This window comes from Ambystoma mexicanum, chromosome 3p (assembly GCF_040938575.1).
Source record: "Ambystoma mexicanum isolate Mex_15411 chromosome 3p, UKY_AmexF1_1, whole genome shotgun sequence".
Lineage (NCBI taxonomy): Eukaryota > Metazoa > Chordata > Amphibia > Caudata > Ambystomatidae > Ambystoma > Ambystoma mexicanum.
In genome coordinates, this window is record NC_090925.1 from 1,006,723,508 (window position 1) to 1,006,742,902 (window position 19,395).

The 19,395-nt window shown below is 43.6% G+C and overlaps 1 protein-coding gene across 12 annotated transcripts in view; it reads right to left on the reverse strand.

Moving 5' to 3' along the window:
- Window positions 1-19,395, reverse strand: part of EPB41L1 (erythrocyte membrane protein band 4.1 like 1) — a 694,213-nt gene that overhangs the window by 227,974 nt on the left and 446,844 nt on the right. For all 12 annotated transcript variants that reach the window (XM_069652319.1, XM_069652320.1, XM_069652316.1 and 9 more), the window contains one exon: window positions 17,035-17,139. In XM_069652319.1, coding sequence (XP_069508420.1) covers window positions 17,035-17,139 — 105 coding nt within the window. The remainder of the gene's footprint in view (window positions 1-17,034; window positions 17,140-19,395) is intronic.

Here is a 19,395-nt window from a genome sequence, read left to right on the forward strand (position 1 = left end):
CATGGGACCTGCTTCTTGTTCTATGTATGTGCATTATGACCTCAGCGTAAACCTGAGGGAAAAGAAGTTCAGAATATAGCACAAGGTCAGGCTCTACATTCATGGTACCTTTTTAGTATGTGTATCAAGCAATTTTTAAGATAAATAGCAGTTTTGCTACTATTCTTCCAAGTGTGTGTGTGTTGTAATAGATTGTTAATGGATAATGAGTAAGAATAGGTGTAGAAGCTGTGCAAGGGTACATTTTGAGCTTGAAAGTTCCTAGATCAGTAGAAAATGAAGTTCCAAACTGTCCTCGAAGCAAGGACCCGAACGCGAAGTGCAAACGCGTTCATGGACACATCATCATGATGCACACGAGGGCATGGTCACATGGCACTGTCCGGAAGGTCCACGATGACGTCAGACATTCGCGGACGTTGATGGAAGCAAAAACAGTGTAAAAAGTATAGAAGTGTTAAAAATGATACTAGAAGGTGGGAAATGGCGGTTAGGGTGACGTTTTGTAAATTGGACAAAAATGTTGCTAAATTTGGTAAGTATATTATCATGCACTGGTAAAAACCCATGAAATTCTCTGAAAAAAGCTCTGTTAAAGGGACGTTATGGTTAAGTTGCACTAATAAAAACAGGTTTAACATTACACAATCACACCTGACATCTTGTTACCAATATTATAAACACAACCCCTTATAGGGACTTTTCCTCAAAATTAATTTCACATGTGATGTCATCAGTGACATCCTCAATGACATTTGTGATGTCATCTTTGATGTACTGGGTGTTAGTCTTAGCAGTGCACCGTGGTGGCGTGAGTTATGGTTGCTTAGCTTACCATAACTGGTGAATTTATGTTTTTTCTTCATTTTACTTGTAACCATAACGTCCCTTAAACAAAGTTTTTTCATTTAATTTCATAGGTTTTTATTAGTGCAACTTAACCATAATGTCCATTTAACAAAGTATTTTCATTGAATATATATATATATATATATATGTTTATATATATATATATATAAATTGAGCATAGGGCTACAAAATATGTATTGATGGAGCTTTGTTGCGAGAAGTATATGAATTGCAGAATCTAAAGGAAATGTGTGCTGTGCTATTGTAATTATGTTTTACAACTATATACCTATGTCATGGTATATAGTTGTAAAACATAATTACCATAGCAACAGTTTTCAATGAGTATTGTGAGGAATCCTGAAGAGTATTCACTGAACCCAAGCCTAAGATCTCCTCCCGTGGGGCCTGGCGAAGGCAGACGCTACCTGATCCTAACCCTGGGTGTGGTATAATGAGGGAGGATCAAATGGGAGGAGATGGCTGTCTGGTGGAAGTGGTGACTCTTTTGGGAGAGAGGCAGTATTCATCTTCTTGTGATGATGAGAGTCCTGAAATTCCCCAATATCTGATGGCATCCTGTCATTGCACAGGTCCCTCTCATGAGGAAACCCAAAGAACCTTCAATGAAAGGTTACCAAGACAGAATACATTGTATACCTTGGGAGTTCCTGAATCAGATGTGACATCCTCTAATGGCCATGATTCTGTCTTGGGTAGAAGTCTTAGCCCTAATGTTAAGTCACACATCACTCATATAACAACGCTTAACTCTGATAAACATCCAGTTCAACAATCAAATACAAATAGAAATGAATAGACATAACAGCCTCAAACCCATTATGGACTTCAAGATCCATAATGCCTGTGGTACTGGGATGAGAAAGAAGGACCAACAGTCTATGAGAATCAACGGTGCCATTGAAGGCAATATGCAGTCTAATTGTTTGAAGCCAAGGCACCTGAGCGGGACATTTAAACCTGAAAATGGACCACAGCTGGGTAGGAGGAGAGGGAAAGGAGCAGCAGAACCAGAAGCAGAAGCAGTCCAGCAAGATACTAAAGTGGTGGAAGCTGCAGCAGGAGTTGTGAATGCCAGCAGAAGCCGACATAGGAAGAGAAGGATTTTGGTTATGCAGAGTATGCGCAGCAGGAAGCGTGGTCAGCAGCAGGGAGAGAGGCCCAGCACTGTGGCAAACATGCTTCCGACCTGACGGGAGTTCGCTGGGGGTGCTGGAGGACGCAGACATGCAACATGGGTAGCAGGGCTCAAGAGAAGGACTGTGCACGTGGTGGCAGGTACGGAAAAACTGTCAATCGGATTACTGATCCACCGGAGGTCAGCCACAGAAGCAGGAAGCAACCCAGAGATGCCAAACGAAGTTAGTGAGTTGGCCTGCAAGAGAAGGTAACCCTGGGGTGCTCCGAGCAAACGTTTGCTAAAATCAGACTATTTTGAATACCGAACAAATAGAATAAGAAGGCAAAAAATGTACAATTCTATATAAGATGTCATCTTGGGGAAAACTGTAACCCAAATTGCCAACAGCCAAGATGCTATCGAGAAGAAGCAAGAGGTATAAAAGGCAGCAAATCTCCATTTACGAGATGTCAACTTGGGGAAACCTTTAACCCACATTGCCAACAGCCAAGAGTTCATTAAGAAGAAAGCAAAGAGGGCACAATTTTCAATTTAAGAGTTGCCAACTTGTGGAAACCTGTAACCCACACTGCCAACAGCACAGAGAATATAACAAAGAGATAAAATAGCAATAAAGGCACCATTCTCCGTTCCTGAGAAACTAGTTTGGGGAAATCTGTAACCCATATTTCCACTAACTGTAGTAGTAAGAGTTTTTCTTCCTGGCAGGTTGAGTGAAACAGGAAATGGACCACTAGTTAGTAGTCCTGGCAGGTGAGTATACCAGAAAAGAAACAGTTGTTATAATTAATTGTTTTTGTGGTAAAAAGGTGTTTTGGAAATAAATTGATAACTTTATCACTCTGACAAACTGTTACATCACCAAATGTGTGCTATTCTGACAAAAGAATTCCATTGGAAGAATAATTGTGACATGCTAATATTTGCTTTGCATCCTGAGAAATACATTGTGTGCAGGAAAACAATTGCCTTAGTTTATGAACTAGAGTTTTGTGAAAGAGACATTTACTTTATCAAGAGGAAGGAAGCAGTGGATGGAAAACACATGTTGTGTTTAACTGAACATAACTTTGTTGAATCAGAACTTTTCCAAGGGTATTCCTGAATTGATCCAGGGTAAAGGATCCCAACTCTGGCCACAACGAGTACTTTCTAAAAACTATAAATTTGAACTTTTGCACTGTTTTGTCGAACTGATGACAGCCAAATATTCCTTGTACACTTTTGTTGCATGTATTAATAGAGTGCAGGTCACAGACTTAGAGTGCAGGTCAGAGACTTTTTGGACACTAGGTCATCTTTCTTTAGTTTTAGTTTGCTATGTAGGGACATTCGCATTAGAATAGGGAAAGATAGGAGTTTATCTCACCCCTTTTGATTTTAATAAATGGCAAACGTTGAGAAAATTACACGTTTTGTGTCTGCCTCGCATTTCTGACCCCTCACAGTATTTTTGTGTACATAATGAATAAAGAGTGTCATTTGATAGTATTCTGTGTGATATAGGATCATGTGCATCTATGGTATGGCTAGTTCAGCTGGTAAGAAGCCTAGCAAACAAACAGCCCACTCCCCCTACAGGTTAGCATGTGGCCCGTAGTCAGTATGCAGACAAGGCAGTTTCTGCCATTCACCATTATTAAGACAATATTACATTTTGTCATAATAACATCTACCATTGCAGTGTTTAAAAGTGGGTGAAATCTGTCATGAAGCGCTATATAAGCATGTGCTTGTATGATGTTGTAATGTAATTGGTGAGACATTCCTTGATAGCAATTTGAAGCCATATGATTTGCGATGTACGACACTATCAACATATTTACATCCAATGCTTTAAGGGTGTTCCAAAACCTTCAGGGGCTCTGGAAAGGGGTGTTGACACATTATGCTTGGAATGACCTAAAGAAGGGCACGTGGCAAAAGCAAGGGCCACTTGCCCCAATCAAACAATGCATTATGAAGGCCCTCAAACATGCATTTTGAGTCACTCAGCACTGTCTCTGGTGGTCTTGTCTGCATACTGTAAATGAAACTCCCTCTGGTTCAGTTTGTAAATGAACTGCTGTCTGTAAACAAGTCCTTTTCTCACTCAAGTTATAGGCGATTCAAAGAGTGAGTGCATCTCCTCATTCATTACAGGTAGCTGCAAGCTCCTTCTTTGTGTTGCATGTATGAAAGTGTCTATAGGTCTCTACACCGAGGAGGGTAGACCAAATGAGCTCTTACACCTAGACCCAGTTTACAGAGTAGCCCAGGAATTTATAAATTGGCTGATCCTAGCCACAGACAAGCAATTGGGCCTCATTACAAGTTTGCCGGTCTGGAAACAACGCTACCGGTAAGCTTGCCAGTACCGTTGTTTCCGGACCGTCAAACTACGAGTTCTGCGAGCGGGTGCCTTTCAGCCCATCAGGTCTGACCTGGCGGGTGGAACGGCACCCGCTTGCAGACCTTGACGGATGCACCGGCACCATTCATGAATGGTGCCGGTGCATCCGTCCTCCCCATTCCCATTGAGTCCAATGGGACTCAAATGGGAATGGGGAGTAATATTTTCCTGTAATGGCCCAGTAATTGCACATTCTTCGGCGCCGAAAAATTTAATGACTCCGGCGGCAGCCATGACGGTATTTACCGGCACGGCTACCGCCAACCTCGTAATGACCCTCATTGGGTTCACTTTTCAGGGAGCTACAAGCTTTTTCTTTGTGTTGCACATCCCCTGTTTACATTTCTCAGCTGGTTTAGCATGAGACAGAGGTAGGGCAACATACCATTGCTTTTCTGGTCACAGAGGGCACACACAGCAGCTACCCAGTTTAGGAGTGAGTGTGGGATACTTTTTGCTGCCTTCGCCAACCTCATCCTAAGGCATTTTACCAATTTGTGCAAAAGTAGTAAATGTAAGAGCGCAATTTCAGTCAACACCACTGATACTTCAGAGAAACAGCCCAGCTGCCTCTCTCCTCCTTTCCTCTTTTCTATAGTGTAAATATCTGTTAATGGGTGGGGCGGTGCCTTCACTGGCTCCAGGCAACTCCTGAGGGGAAAAGCGCACACCTTGTGCAAATATTAATCCATGGCAGCCACTCCTCGCCATTGGAAGTAAAGTACTTAAAATCTGGATGGAAAAAACATGGTCGTTTTTGGGCTGGTCCCATCATTTAGCTGTGGCACAAGTAAATAAATCACCCTGAGACCCTTCACTAGCAAGGGGCTAGAGAGACTGCAAACTCGAGGTTGCTCATCATATCCCTCTCCCTCGTCATCCCTTGTCATCATATCCCTGTCTGTGTGAAAGGAGCAAGGATTCTGGCCCCTACCCTGGGCAATACCTGACAAACGCCTTACCCGCCAAATGATGGGCAAATGTCCAAGCAGGCCACTCAGCAAAGCACCCGAGCATGTAAGAGTAAGGTCTGAGTCATCTCTCAGCCTGCTATAGAAACATACTAAGGAAGGTGAAATGGGTGACTGTGGTCCTCAGATTTTAAGCTGCACTTCCACTGAACCTTAGGATCTTGCCTCCTATAAGCCTTAGAAGGTTATGGTAATGTCTGAGTTGTCATACGGACCCGTTCCCTCATTTTCCAAACTCGCAGATTCTTGTTTTGTTCCTCTCGGGGTACAATGTATTTATTTGAGACAGAGAGAGAAAAGGGAGAGGGAGAGAGAGAGAGTGAGAGAGAGGGAGCAAGAGGGAGAGAGAGGTAGCATTGGGAGCTAGATAAATGGGACTAGTCTGCAAATGGCCAGGGGTAGTAGTGCAGGATTGCAAATTGTTTTGCCTTGTTAGGCCTACCACCGCCTTCCCCCAACTAACTGACTCCCATCTAAGATCTCCTACCACCTTGCACTACACACACAAACCCCCACAGAAGGCCACCACAGGCCTTGCCGTTAGCCCATAAACACTAACTGTGGCATGACTAAGCTCTCCTCTTTATCCCTGTCACACTCCCACACGTCAGCAGCTAACCAGACCCAAAGTGCTCTAGTCTATCAGATCTTGGATTCTTCCCTGTGGATAATATATGCCCAGGTTTCTTCCACCAAGCCCAAAAGTAGATTGGCGCTCAGGAACCGGGTACTTCCGACCTGCACCCATCAAAACCCCAGGCTTCACATTTACCTTTCCCACTGCCCCACTAATAAATCCCAGACCCATTTATTCTTACATTCCTATTTGCAACAATGCCACCAAAACTGGCAGTCAGGTGCTATATAAGACCATTTACATTACATTACAAATAAATGGCCTAGGCCCAGTGTGCTTAATAGATTTTCTTAAATGTTCATTTAGGGTTTCAGCTGTCCTGCTGTCTGCTGGTCCTGTGACCATCTGTAGCTATTAACCCCTTCCATTAAATGCTAATAGTATACACATATTCCATAGGGAGGAACCAGCCTTCTGAAACTAAAGACTGTGTCACTTTGAATTTGCTTTTGCTGGGCAAAGATAGCCCTCGCAGTGTTAGCTTAACCCATGCATGTTTACCCTGCTTTCAGCTCTTTGGTGTGGGGCATGGAGTATGCTTTGGTTATAATGGAATTCAAAGTGCGACTCATGTTATGCACCCTCAACGATAAACCCCGGGAAATCACCCACTGAAGTTTGCATTACGAAGCATCTCTATTATAGTCTATGCACCATACAGCTGCCTCGAGGTAGGTGGGCAATGACCACCAGAAGCCCCATGCACCTTTAGACAAGCCCTGAAATCACCCATGAGAGCACCCGTGAGAAAGGGAAGAGGGCAAATAGCACCAATGCAAGCTACATGTTTCTTTGTATTAAATCAAAGAGCATTTTGTGAACAAATGAAAAAACACCCATTTTATATGTGACATATCTGTGACAGGGATACACGCTTGCACCCCTTCAAAGCACATAGTGCACACTCGCCCTTCTGCTTATTTCATTTATAATATCACCTTATCAGTAAAATTACAGCAAACTATGAGTTATATATACAAATTTTGAGAGAGTCAGAATTTGGGGGTCAGATGCTGACTGTCCAAACGCCTGTGTGTTTTTACATTGCGCTAATCACTCTGTCCCTAGCACAAGTTACCCATGTGCACTCACAGGCTCTTGATGTTAAAATCATGCCAGGTGCTTCCTCATGGGGTTCTAAAGGAAACCTTGGCACAGTGTCAGTTTTTGGGGACTGCCGGTCTCTGCCCAAGCTAGGCCTGATTCATTTAAAGGCCAGTTGCTACCAGTATATATATTCTGTAACTTTGTATGAAGTGTATGCCATGTGACTGTTCCTACATTTTGGGTGGTATGCAAATGACTAGTAGCATGTCATTTCATCGCAGGATTTTTACAGTTGATTTTATTACGAAAAAAACATCAAATTTTATTATTTTTATTTTTAGGGGGTTCCCCCTTAGCCCCATCCCCTTTAATGTTTTTGCTATTCTCAAACACCCACACCCCAAATATATATTTGTCTAACTCCTGCCCCCTAAAAATTAGATTTGTTTTTTTTGTTAAAACAATCGCGGTTAAACCCCCCGCGAAAAAACATCCCGCGATGAAAGGACGTCGGACCAAACTCACAATCTTGCCATCTTGCCTACGGTATTGCTTTTCTAAATTTCAAATTACTTTGTGTTCAGGCTGGTTAGATGGCTCACACAGTGGATATATTTACTTGTAGAGGACAAAGAGCATATAACTCATTCCGAATTCCCACCAGGATTAGGTCCTGAATGTCCAAGGGGAGAGCAGCAAATATAGAGGGTCACTGAGCCTGGCACTTGTAACCAGAGGACAGGAGGGAACAGTATGTGACGCAAGATAGGGGATGGCTGGCTTTGACAGACATGCAAGGCGTCTACATATAGGCACTTAACAGTAGTTAGGAGTGAGATAAATCCCACAGGATTTCCTATGTAAAACTGTGATATTAATGTTATTATTGTTCCGAATATATGATGGTGATTAGTTAATGAAGAATGAATGGGAGGGCTGGCTTGGTTTTAATCTTTGAGTGGAGGGCCTATATTAGATAAAGCAGGCCAGAGGAGTCAATGGAGATTAACATTTTTAAATGTAAACAATCCCAAACCTTACTGTTTACAAAATGGAATAGGAGAAATGAGCATAATCTCTTGCACCAACATGCACATTTTTATAAAGAATAACCTGTAGAAGAGGTGTATGTATCATAAATAATCAAGGACGAACATTGAACTACAAGGGTATATTACATCCAACAATGCAAAGGTCAACCCCTTCAATATTAGTGCACACAGCCTGGAGCCATGCAAATTGTTTGTCCTACAATTCCCATAATCCTTTACTGTTGACTAAACTGGCTAGGGCAGAATGGAGTTGTAGGCCAAAATATCTAGAGCACCGCAGGCGGCCCACCACGGCCATACAAGACGTAAACCAATACGTACAACTACGTTTACTCAGCTCTAAACTCCAATCCTGATTAGTGCATACTTCAAGAATGGGTTCAGTGTATGCCACGGATATGTTGAATTTGACAGCTTTACTAAAAACTCGCACCACAATGGAGGCCATTGACTGAAAACGTTCGAAAAGTGGCACCCGGGGTGGGGCGGGGGAGTTGGGAAAGAGCAGCAGTGAGAGAGCTAGATGTGCATTTGTTCCTGTGTATCTACAGGCTGTCAAAGTGATTAACATCCTGAAAAAGCCCCTTTTTCCTCTGAACGAAAATAGTGTTCAGCCAACGTAACTTCACAATTAGCTGACAGCTGGCGAAAGTCTCTCTTGCTGCCAAGCCATCTGAAATATTAACAGAGATCGGGACAAATGTTCTTGAGTAAATAAATGCTAGGCAGACTCTGACCTGGCAGCCATTTATTGAATCAGCCGGCTTCAAAGGCCGCCCGTGTATGACTCAGTCAGCGCGCAGTGTGCTGGTTCAATCTCTTCCTTCTGTCTCCCTTGTGTATTGGCGGCCATCTTTGTCTCCAGCAACGCCTTTTGCAAACTTCACACTTCCAACTGTACCTTATTCCCTTGTCTTTGTTTCAAACTAACAGTGAAACAAATTACTATTAGCCGTTTCTAATAGCGGCCAAAAGGGGCAAAGGTCCGTGCACGGATGGGGAGAGGGAGCGGAGGGGGAGTGGCCAGGCAAAATAGGGTGATCCTTTGTAAATCTCCCACATGGGAGAGAAGGGAGACTTTCATTAACAGACAGGAGCACTATGCGGACAGAGGCAGGGGTCAATGATGCTCCCACCTCTGTCATGCCAAAATGTGTTGGGTGCTTATGGTAGACTATGGGGGCTTTTTTTTTGCTGACTTCATCAAAAGGGTCAGAGACTTCCTGAAGGAGTAGGAAGGCTTAATATATAGTATGGGAGGAATTGGCATTCCTTAGTGGTCTTGAAGAAGCTGAATAGGCTGAATTTCTTGTTTGTGGCATATTTTAAGGTAATCAAAAGAGTGACTCCATGGCATCTAAACACCAATCGGGTTTCTTTTGAAAATCACTGTTCTATTGTATTTTAATCAAATGAAACAAAAAAAGATTAGAACTCACATAATCTATTGGTCTGTTACATGAAAGCCCAGCACTGGAGAACACATGTTCGGATGACATGGAGTCACCTTGCCAACCTATGCTGTTAGGCAAAAAAAAAGTCTGAATAAGTAAGTACCATAATGTTTGTTGCTGTAATTTAAGTTTGACCAAAGGGGCCAGGAATTGTGAAGATTGGAAGTTTGAAGGCTGAGGGGAATGTGCTTAAGGGGACTACTTAATTTGCTTGGTATTGTATCTGTCGAGGAGCAATTAAACAATGTGTGGGTGTTATTTAAAAAAAGTGCACGTGCAAAGATAAAAAAAGCATTAACAGAGCCAACAGTTTTGGCTTATGTATAATGAACATGTGTCATACCCTCTTGGAAGATATGGGACCGCTGGAGACGCCATTGAGATGTTCCATTGCGTGTTTGCCATTTCCAAATGACCGGTCTAGTTTTAACCGGTCTAGTTTATTCCAAGATGGCCGCCACAAGTATTTCCTGCCTCTTGTAAGGATACCCGGTGCGTTACAACCTTCGTATCCACTTAGGTAGATGCTAGTTGTCTTCTGTTTCAGGAGCCAACGCTCCCTGTTCTACTTGCTACCTCATAGCTGTTTTTTTTTCTGTCCTTGACACGCCGATTCTCCCGCCCGCTGTGTTATTCCTCTCTTGCCTCCTCTTTTGTTCTCCTTTACTTCCCGTCTTTCGGGTGGGCTGTTGCCCTTCTACCTGTGTCTCTCCCATTCCAGGTCTCGCCCCGGTAGCAGTGTTTCTCTCCCTAGTTCTAGTACTCACTTCTCTCTGTTGGTTTCTTCCTGTTTATTGGGCTCCTCTGCTAGCTGTACTCTGCTACTTACATGGGATTGGTTTTGCTCAAGATTCCTTTGCAACTCCTTGGTTTATCCGTGTGTCCCTTCCTATCGGTTCAGGATCCTGAGGACCCAGAGGCCACTATTTGCATTAGGAGGGCCTTTCCTTGTGGTGTACTCCGCTCCACACTTTGAGAATTACTCTAAGGAATCTACATTTCGAACCACTGGAAGAATACAGTTTTCTTAAGGCCAGGAGGCTTTTTGCCTGTTTTTGGGGCTCACTACCGGGGAATCCTCGTTGTCAGGTGTTCCACAACCCGACAATGTGGCCTCCAGAGGAGAGCGACCCTACTTGCACGAAAAGAAAAAGGATAATAAGGGAGAAGACATGAAGAAGACTAGGAGAAGAAAGAAGACTGACCCACAATACAGCTCAACAGAGGAACAAGGTGAGGAGGAAGTGAAGGAAGAATCTACAGAGCCTGATAACATGTTTTCATTGCTGCCACTGTAGAAATTAAAATCACATGCCCATGTACCCTGACAATTTGCCTAGTGTTGCAGTCTCATGTGCAGGTTACCATCACATGATAGGTTTTCCAGGATATGTTAACATAGAAACTACACTTTCAATTGAGAGTAGCAACATCTAGGTAACTGCCCTTCATTTAGACAATGAACATAAACATGGTTTTATGCAAATTAATTCCTGTTTGTATATTGTATTATACATTGTGCCTCATTACAACATAAAAAACGGCATGTCTGCCGTCGGAGTTGCATTTTTTCCGGCACCCATCAATGGGCAAGAACGGGGTCATGCAGAGTTAGGCGCAGCTGGTACTTGCCCATTTCTGGGTGCCGGAATCAAGGGCCTCCTCATCCCCATTCTGCCCTATAGGGCTGAATGGGGATGGGGACGTCGATTGTACCGGCACATGCAGAGTTGTGCCGGTGCATCCGACATGCTGTGCTCGCGGGTACCGGTCAGCCCGCCAGGAAAAACCTGGCGGGCTGTCAGGCACCCGTGAGCACAGCCCGTAGTATGGCAGCCCGGGAACTACAGTACGGCATGCTAACCAGTAGCGTAGTTCCCGGACCGCCATGCTTGTAATGAGGCCCATTGTCTACTTAATTATTTTAGGTATAACTTAATGAAACAATATTTTAATTGCAATGATCTAATGATTTTGGAGAGGGAGTACAGTGTGGGGTAGCAGTAGAAGAAGAATGTGGTGTGTGTGTATTCATGTGTTTCTCCCTGGGCGCAATATTGTCTAGAAACTGCCTGGAGTGCAGTCCTGTGAAGCACCTTCCATCCGAGTACCGCGTGTTAATTGTAGCAACAATATTTGCAGAGAAATCACAAAATAACAAGGAAAGTACTTGGAGGGGGAATCATAAAGTATTGCATGTGGGTTTAAAGCAGCAGTCCTATGCTTAAATGCTGTAAAATGAATTAAATATATGAATAAAGACAAGATGGTACATTTAATCTAGATACATCTTGTTCAGTTTTTTTTATTAATTACACCATGGAATCTCCCCAACTAAGATGGATGCATACGTACAAACCATTTGAGAGTTTCCATCCTTCTTTTATTACTCGCTGTTATCAACAGTAACGGTTGTTGATCGCACTCCCACCCCATCTGCTCCCATGTGGTTTCTTTCTGTGTTCTTACTTTACTTTACTTTATTCATTTCTATAGCGCACCATAAAGCTCAGAGGCATCAGGGCGCAACAAACAACCAGAAATCATGCGCAGAACAGAATCAACTATTGCATTTAGCCCTTCCGCTTGTAGCCCCAAGCCTACACCAACTCCTTCCTGTGTTCTCCACCCGCCTAGACTTCCTTCTTCCCCCTCGCACCCTGTATAAACCCTGTATCAGCGCCCTCAGCACCTGCTCCTGCCACTTGCAGGACCCTTCTAGAGAGCTCTGAAGTCCATTAACACATACATAGCCTTACGTATTACAACCTCACTCCCCATTCAGCTGTTAGTTGCATGATCATCTTGAACCCACATTTTAAGCACATCCACTTTCCTTGGACTCCAGTTGTGATACTACACCACGCCCGGTCAAGATCCTGGCTGACAATATTTCCACAAGAAGTTCACTCTTTGTGCCCTTTGCCAGATCCTATCCTTCCGGGGACACGTAAGCATTTCCTTATCATGCCTGCCCTCGTAACTCATACAGTTTATCCCACCAGTACCCATCAGTACCACCAGTGCCCACCAACATCAATCTAATTCCTACCACCGCCAGGACCAATTGTCTCCCCCAAAGTCACTAGAAAGCAGGCACCTTCTAGCACCTCAATTTCATATCTCCCCTTCACATATTCAACCCTACCTCTATCCAGAGGCAACTTCGGGCTGATGATCCAAAGTCATTCCTCATCGGACGTACATTAACATAACACTTGCCCCTTTATGTTGGCCTATCCCTCATACATAAACTCTATGCCATTGTATCACCAGGTTATTGTGACATGTGGGCCCACCTGCTGCCTAACCATCGACTAGACTGTACATATCAGGACCATGAATGCTAAAAAATTATTCAGATATCTACAATTGTGCAGCCACCCGAAGAGCTGTTTGCAAATTCATCCATCCGCCATTTATCTGTTCAAATAATCACTGACCTCCTCCTATTCACACCCCACATGGACACTTAGTGAACTCATCTCCCCAGCTTCTATCTGATCCAAACCATAACTAACATTGAGGGAGTAATTAGATAATCCAATACAAACAAATGATTGAGGAAAGGGAGCATATCCCTGAACTTTTACTACTATGGTATCTTAATGCTCCAAGCAAATAATATGTGCCCTAATCATTTTCCAAGTCCTTTCAAAGACATCACAATCATAAAAGACTGCAATACAACGTGGACAAGCATTAGGAACCTCACCACTTGTACCCAACAATACCCCCTCAGCAAACTCTTAACACACCGGCAGGCATCTAACATGGTGAGACCAAAATTAAATATGATGCTGCCAAAGCAGGGACAGGCAAATCCTAGCACTTACAATAGCCCTTCCCCCTATCATATGCAAAGGGCTCTGTTGCGTCCTGAAGCTAGGTCTGCGCTCAATCAATACCTTAACAATAATAATAAAAATAAGAAGATAAAAGCCACACTTTGCCACACTCTCAAATGCCCTAGTCACTCCTCCTGACCAACCTCGACCTCCCTTATCCTTTGAACTCATCTCCTCTTTGCCTGACCCAATTAGCGGGACATGTCCTATGCAATATGTATGTTTTAGCCTCTTTTGTATCAGTCACCCTCTTCCTCTGCCCAGTGTTTGTGTGAAAAGGGGGAAGGAGTTGGAACACTCCAGAATCCTAAAAAATAGGATGGGTTAGGTGTATGGGAAAGGGGGGAATACCGCGTCTCACCATTGGTCGTCTCACCCCCACTCCCCAAAGACCCCTCACCCAGGTGATCTACCGGCACTGGTCCATCCCCACGGTCTTGATCCAAAGGTAATGGCCATGCCCTGGGCACCTGAGAGAGAGATCCTCTGGGACAAGTAGGTGAGGCACACTTCGGTTTCTCACAGCAGCAACTACGTCTATCTGGGTCTCATAGATTGATATCATCAGGCATAATTGTTCAATGGAACATTTCCCTTAATCTAAAATATTGGAGACTGATAAAAAATGCATTTAAGAAATTCACTTGAAAAAAAATTCACAATTTTTCTTATGAATGCGACCTAGCAGGTCAAGATGGACGGCCTATTTTGGGGTGGGCCAGCATGATTTACATATAGTAGTATCCTTCTGCAGTACCACTGCAGTTTGGAACATGATGGATTGGAGGGATGCCCACGGCAATGTCAGTGATTATTACTGATTCAAAGCCTTCTATCCATCACTCTTCAATTTTGTAAAAACACGTTCGACTCATACAGTATTTTTAGCTTGTCAAGAGTGGTGCTGCATTTTATGAAAATATGACCCATATTTAATTGTAAATACATTTAAAAAAAAATGTTATAATACAATCTTTAGGACTCCTTTGCCTAGCGAACCAGAAACAGTGAGTCGAAAAACCTGAATGCTGGCAGTGAAAGCACATCACTGTGAAATGAGAAGGTGACTGGTGCTGGGGTATAAGAGGCAATCCTAATGACCCAGATTGGCTTTAAAATAAATCATGTTGTGAGTTTAAGCATGACAAATTGTGCTGCAACCTTGGGGAGATAATGCATTTGTATTGATGTTTGGAGCCATCCCAATCAGTGGTCTATTGATTATTCATATTGTTCTCCAATTAAAAATCCACACCAGTGGTCCATTGATTATACATATTCTCTATGATTAAAAAGCCCTACTGAAAGCTATGCGGTTTTAAGTAAATGCTTCAACGGAGTGGTGATAACTACTGAAGCGTACTTTATCTACTTTTCAATCTTGAATTCCACCGCAAATGCTCTCTAACGATTATCATTTACCACGATGAACTGGCCTTTTCTTCCGCCCCCTCACTCCCCCAAAAAAAAACAAAAATCAACATTAATACTTTGCTTGATGAAGCACTATCAACGAGTGGCTAAATAGTGCTTCACTAATACTTTTTATGAGCGCGCCAAACCTGGATTCTGGATGGTTATCGCGTGTTATCTTTTCTTATGTACTGTTATGTTTTGCAACAAACCATTTACAATGCGCCTATCACATTGTAGTGGGTGGTTGTGCTTGCCAGAGCTTGTCCAGAAAAGGTGGCATATTTCATCTCTGCCCAGAGTGAACCACAATGTGGTCACATGAAAGGAGGCGCAGCAGTGAGAGAAAAGAAGAGATAACAGGATGCCGGCAGTCGACAATGGGGGGCGGGAATATGGTTGTGTAATCATTTCCGATTCCTCATCAGACAAAGGGCTGGACAGAAGAGAGGCAGTAAGAGCCACCCAGACTCGAATACAATGTCAAGTGACACTAGAGCTAGTCAGAACGTGGTTGTGTCTTGAATTTCAGATGTGCTGAAGCGTGCTCTTGAAGTATGGAGGCCTCTTTACGAGATCAAGTTTTTTTTAAAAATCCATCTTTTCACAGGGAACATAGAAAGTGATTACATTTTCAGCATAAATAATGAAAATCGGTCCTAGACAAAATGTATGACAGGAAGCAAGGAAAGGCAGCCCTAAATTCAGATAATACAGTGAAAATATTTAGAAAATAATTGCATGCAAGATACTAAATATCAAAAGGAGAAGTATAATAATTGATGTTAATTGTATGATGCCTGACTATATTCAGTTCACAACGAAGGAACACTGTTCAAAATGGGGTGCACTTGGGAGCCCCCCATATTTATCTATGTATATATTTTAATTTGTATATACAGCGCCACACACCCGATACCATTTAATTGCAATGATGGGAACCTGCAATTTTAATTTAGAAATAAAAGGAGCGCAAACGTTTCGGCTTATAGGTGTCGCAGACAAACTGCTAAGTCGCATCTCTTCTGCGTGAGACCATAAGCATCCCCAGACATATTTCGGCCTCAGTGTGCGTCAGCAGTGAGGAGTAGCTTCTGGACCCACCTCTTGGCATACCCATCCCAAAACCTTCCAGCCATAAACTTTTGGTTTTGCTTTAGTAACCCCGAGTGGGACGGGTATGCTCAGACGTGGGCCCTGTGCCTGCTGGGCCGAGAGACCCAAGCTACTCCTCACTGATGATGCCTAACAAGGCTGAAACATGTCTGGGGGTGCTTGTTATCTCGTGCAGAAGGGATGTGACCTAGCAGTTCCGCCTGGGCTGCCCCTTTTGGAGTGGGACCAAGCCTCATTTGCATATGGTCCCACCCCCCCCCTTCTGTAATGGCTTGGCAAGCTGAAAAATGATGGTCTGGAGTTTTGCCCAGAGCTGTGCCCATGGTTATTATTTATTCAAAACCTTCAAACCATCAACTTTGATTTGGCTTTATTCTGCATTTAACTCCAGGACCTCCAAAGACACCCTGGCATTTTGCGTTCTGCCAATCAGTCCTTGATGGAATCCGACTTCCCCACCCATGGTTTCCAATGCTAGAACTCTACTGTGTGCATTTGCTTCCCCAGCTATCCAGATATGTAACTGCTAAGGAGCCCATTATATGTACTGCCATGCATGTCTTGCATATACTTGTTCACGTGCCACGTGCATATGGACCCAAGTTTAACACCAGGTGTCTAGCTCATGGGTTAAGTGGGTGCCTCTCACATCCGCCAATGCTGAGTTTGAATTCCAGCCAGGCCATCATCACCCCTTCCTTCCTTTTTCGAATTTAGTCTATTGAACACCATTAAATTGGGTCGAAATAACAGCTATTACTACAGTGCTCAGAAGCCTGAGAAATCCAGCATGAAACGCTATATAAGAAACCTACTCTGATCATTCAGGTCTCCAAACCTCATCTTCCCTCACAACACATACACATGCGCAGATGGACAGAATACATGAGGATCATCATATGGGCCCTTTCTACGTCTGGCAATTTATGACATTCTGATTTTTGCACTGCAGCCACACCCCATTATTCGTCTATGAACAGCACCCACCTGGCAGCACCCCTCTTTCCAGCAAGCAGTGTTTGCGATAGCATTGCTGGTCGGATCATCACCTGTTAGCAGGAAAGATGCCATTTCATCCAGGCTCGCCACTTACCTTCTGGCTGTCGGAGTCGCAGAACGTGAGGCCGAAGTAGTCCTTCTCGAGCAGATTGAGGTGCTCGCAGACTGTGTCAAACAAAACCTGACCCCTGGCGTGTTTCTGTGTGGGGGATAAAAAAAAAAAAGACATCAGTGATACAGTTTGAACCAATCGGGCGGCACATGATCCAGCCCCTCCTCGCTTCTGAATGTTAGCATTGTGTGAGGGGCCCCTGCGCTGATGAATCGCAGTGAACTGTACAATCTATCAAGGTGGGCAGGGAATGCTTCTTTGTGGGTCAATGATTACTTTTAGGCCTAGCAAGAAGGAGCATTAGCTCATGTGACAAGCCAATGGTGAGGCGTTGACATGGCACTGACATGAATGGCACAATATTGCAAAAAATAAATTACTGTCAGGCAACATTTCATATAATACTTAGTCTTCAGATGTAGTGTGTGTGTGTGTGTGTGTGTGTGCGTGCGTGCGCACGCGCGCTTGCACGCCACACAAAACATGCTCATGAATATTAATGTGATGCTGGACCTATTGACTTTCTACATGCTGGTTTTAAAGTCATGTGTTGCTTAAATTAATTTTATTAAAAGCATTTAACATTTTCTTGACTATTGAACATTTTAATCATCATGGCTAAACGTGTTTTAGTTTCACTTTCAAAGGAAACATTCATTTTTAGTTTTTACAAAACCATATAGTTATGAACTTAATGTACTTGCGTAAGAGTCCGGGCACTTAGCAGCAAATATCGCCAACATGTTTACTTTGTATAAATGAAAGCAGTTCTATTCATGCCAGGTTCTGTGCTTGCTTAGACATTTGCAGACGGACGAGCAGAGACATGGGGCATCATTACAGGTCTGGCGGTAACCGTGCCGATAAAACCGGCAGTTTGCTGCCATACCCGTAATGAATTACCGGCGCCTGACTTCCCGGTAACACCGTGGTATTCCGACCCTGGCGGCCGGGAAGTCAGGCGCCGGTAATTTTGTAAGTCCCCATTCCCATAGAATCCAATAGAACTCCATGGGAATGGGGACCACGGAAGCACTGGCAATGTTAACAACGAGGTGTGAAACTCTGCGGGCGGGTGCTTCCCCTGGGTGGGTGCTTCCCCACAGAGTCGTACTGGGCTGGTCCAGAAATACTGGTGCCGGCACAGGTGTAGGCTTACCGGCACCAGTGTTACCGGACCAGCACAGTCGTAATGAGGCCCATGGAGTCAAAGTTGGACTACACAGTTCTTTCTGCATGCCACAATACTGCGTTTACCCTGTCTTAATTCACATCATTGTATTTTTAAATTTCTCACCAGATTGACCTTTAACCATCTAAAGCATGTGCTCGCCTGTGCTGCTATCGACGTAGCCACTATTGTAGAGCTTCCATTAGCACTGAAGAGATTCCTGGTTGACCTGGAATGAACTCCCCTGACAGCAACGAACATCTTGCACCCTTTCATCCCTTGCTCCCATTGTAAACCTCTCTTAGTGGTGTACATTCCTGTAGACATTTGTTCGGAAGTTCATCTGCTTGTCTGGATCACCCCAATTCTATGTACCAATGTCCCTCTTCCATCACCTGGCACTCTTAGCATAGTACATTTTACCCCCACCTTTTACTCCCACCGTTGCAAAGTACCCATGTCGGCTAATACTCTGTTCCGAGAACCACAGGCCCTTCCCTACCCTAATAAATCCAAACATAATCAATACATAATGTGCTTTGTTATTAAAGTGTCCCTGTTCCTGTACTCCAGCCAGTGCTTTGCAATTCCCATGTTCTCGGGGGGAGGAAATTACTGACGGGCCCATTGGTCAGTACTCAACCCCCAAAAACTTGTAAGACAAGATAGCTGCACCGAGTGAGGACAGGGTGCAGGACTTACATACTCCAGCACAAATAAATTCTAGGGACTCAGTAAATTGGCAAAGGGAAGTCCATTTAATATATACATAAGCTTGTGGAAATCAAAAGCATCGCAAACACCTGTCTCGCCCCAACTTCCTTGCACTTCAGTACAATAGCCTCTTTTATGGGCAAACTTCGTCATCATTGACGTACACTTCTTATAAAAAACCATCATGCAATATAATTGGTTGGGAAAGGTAACTTAAGTATAGGTGTTATATCTGTATATGAAAATAAAGCATACGGATTGGATAACTCTTATCGGGTGGGTGTCTACGCCCATACCTCTACAACACACGTGATTGACGTCACTAAAAAGTATGACGTCCTATTGGTTACAGTCTCTATAGGACTCTAGTTTACATGGTCCATTGTGATTGGGCAAGTTACACCCCTAAACATAAATCTCCACTTTAATTAGCAGCATGCAGAATAGACACCCTGGTG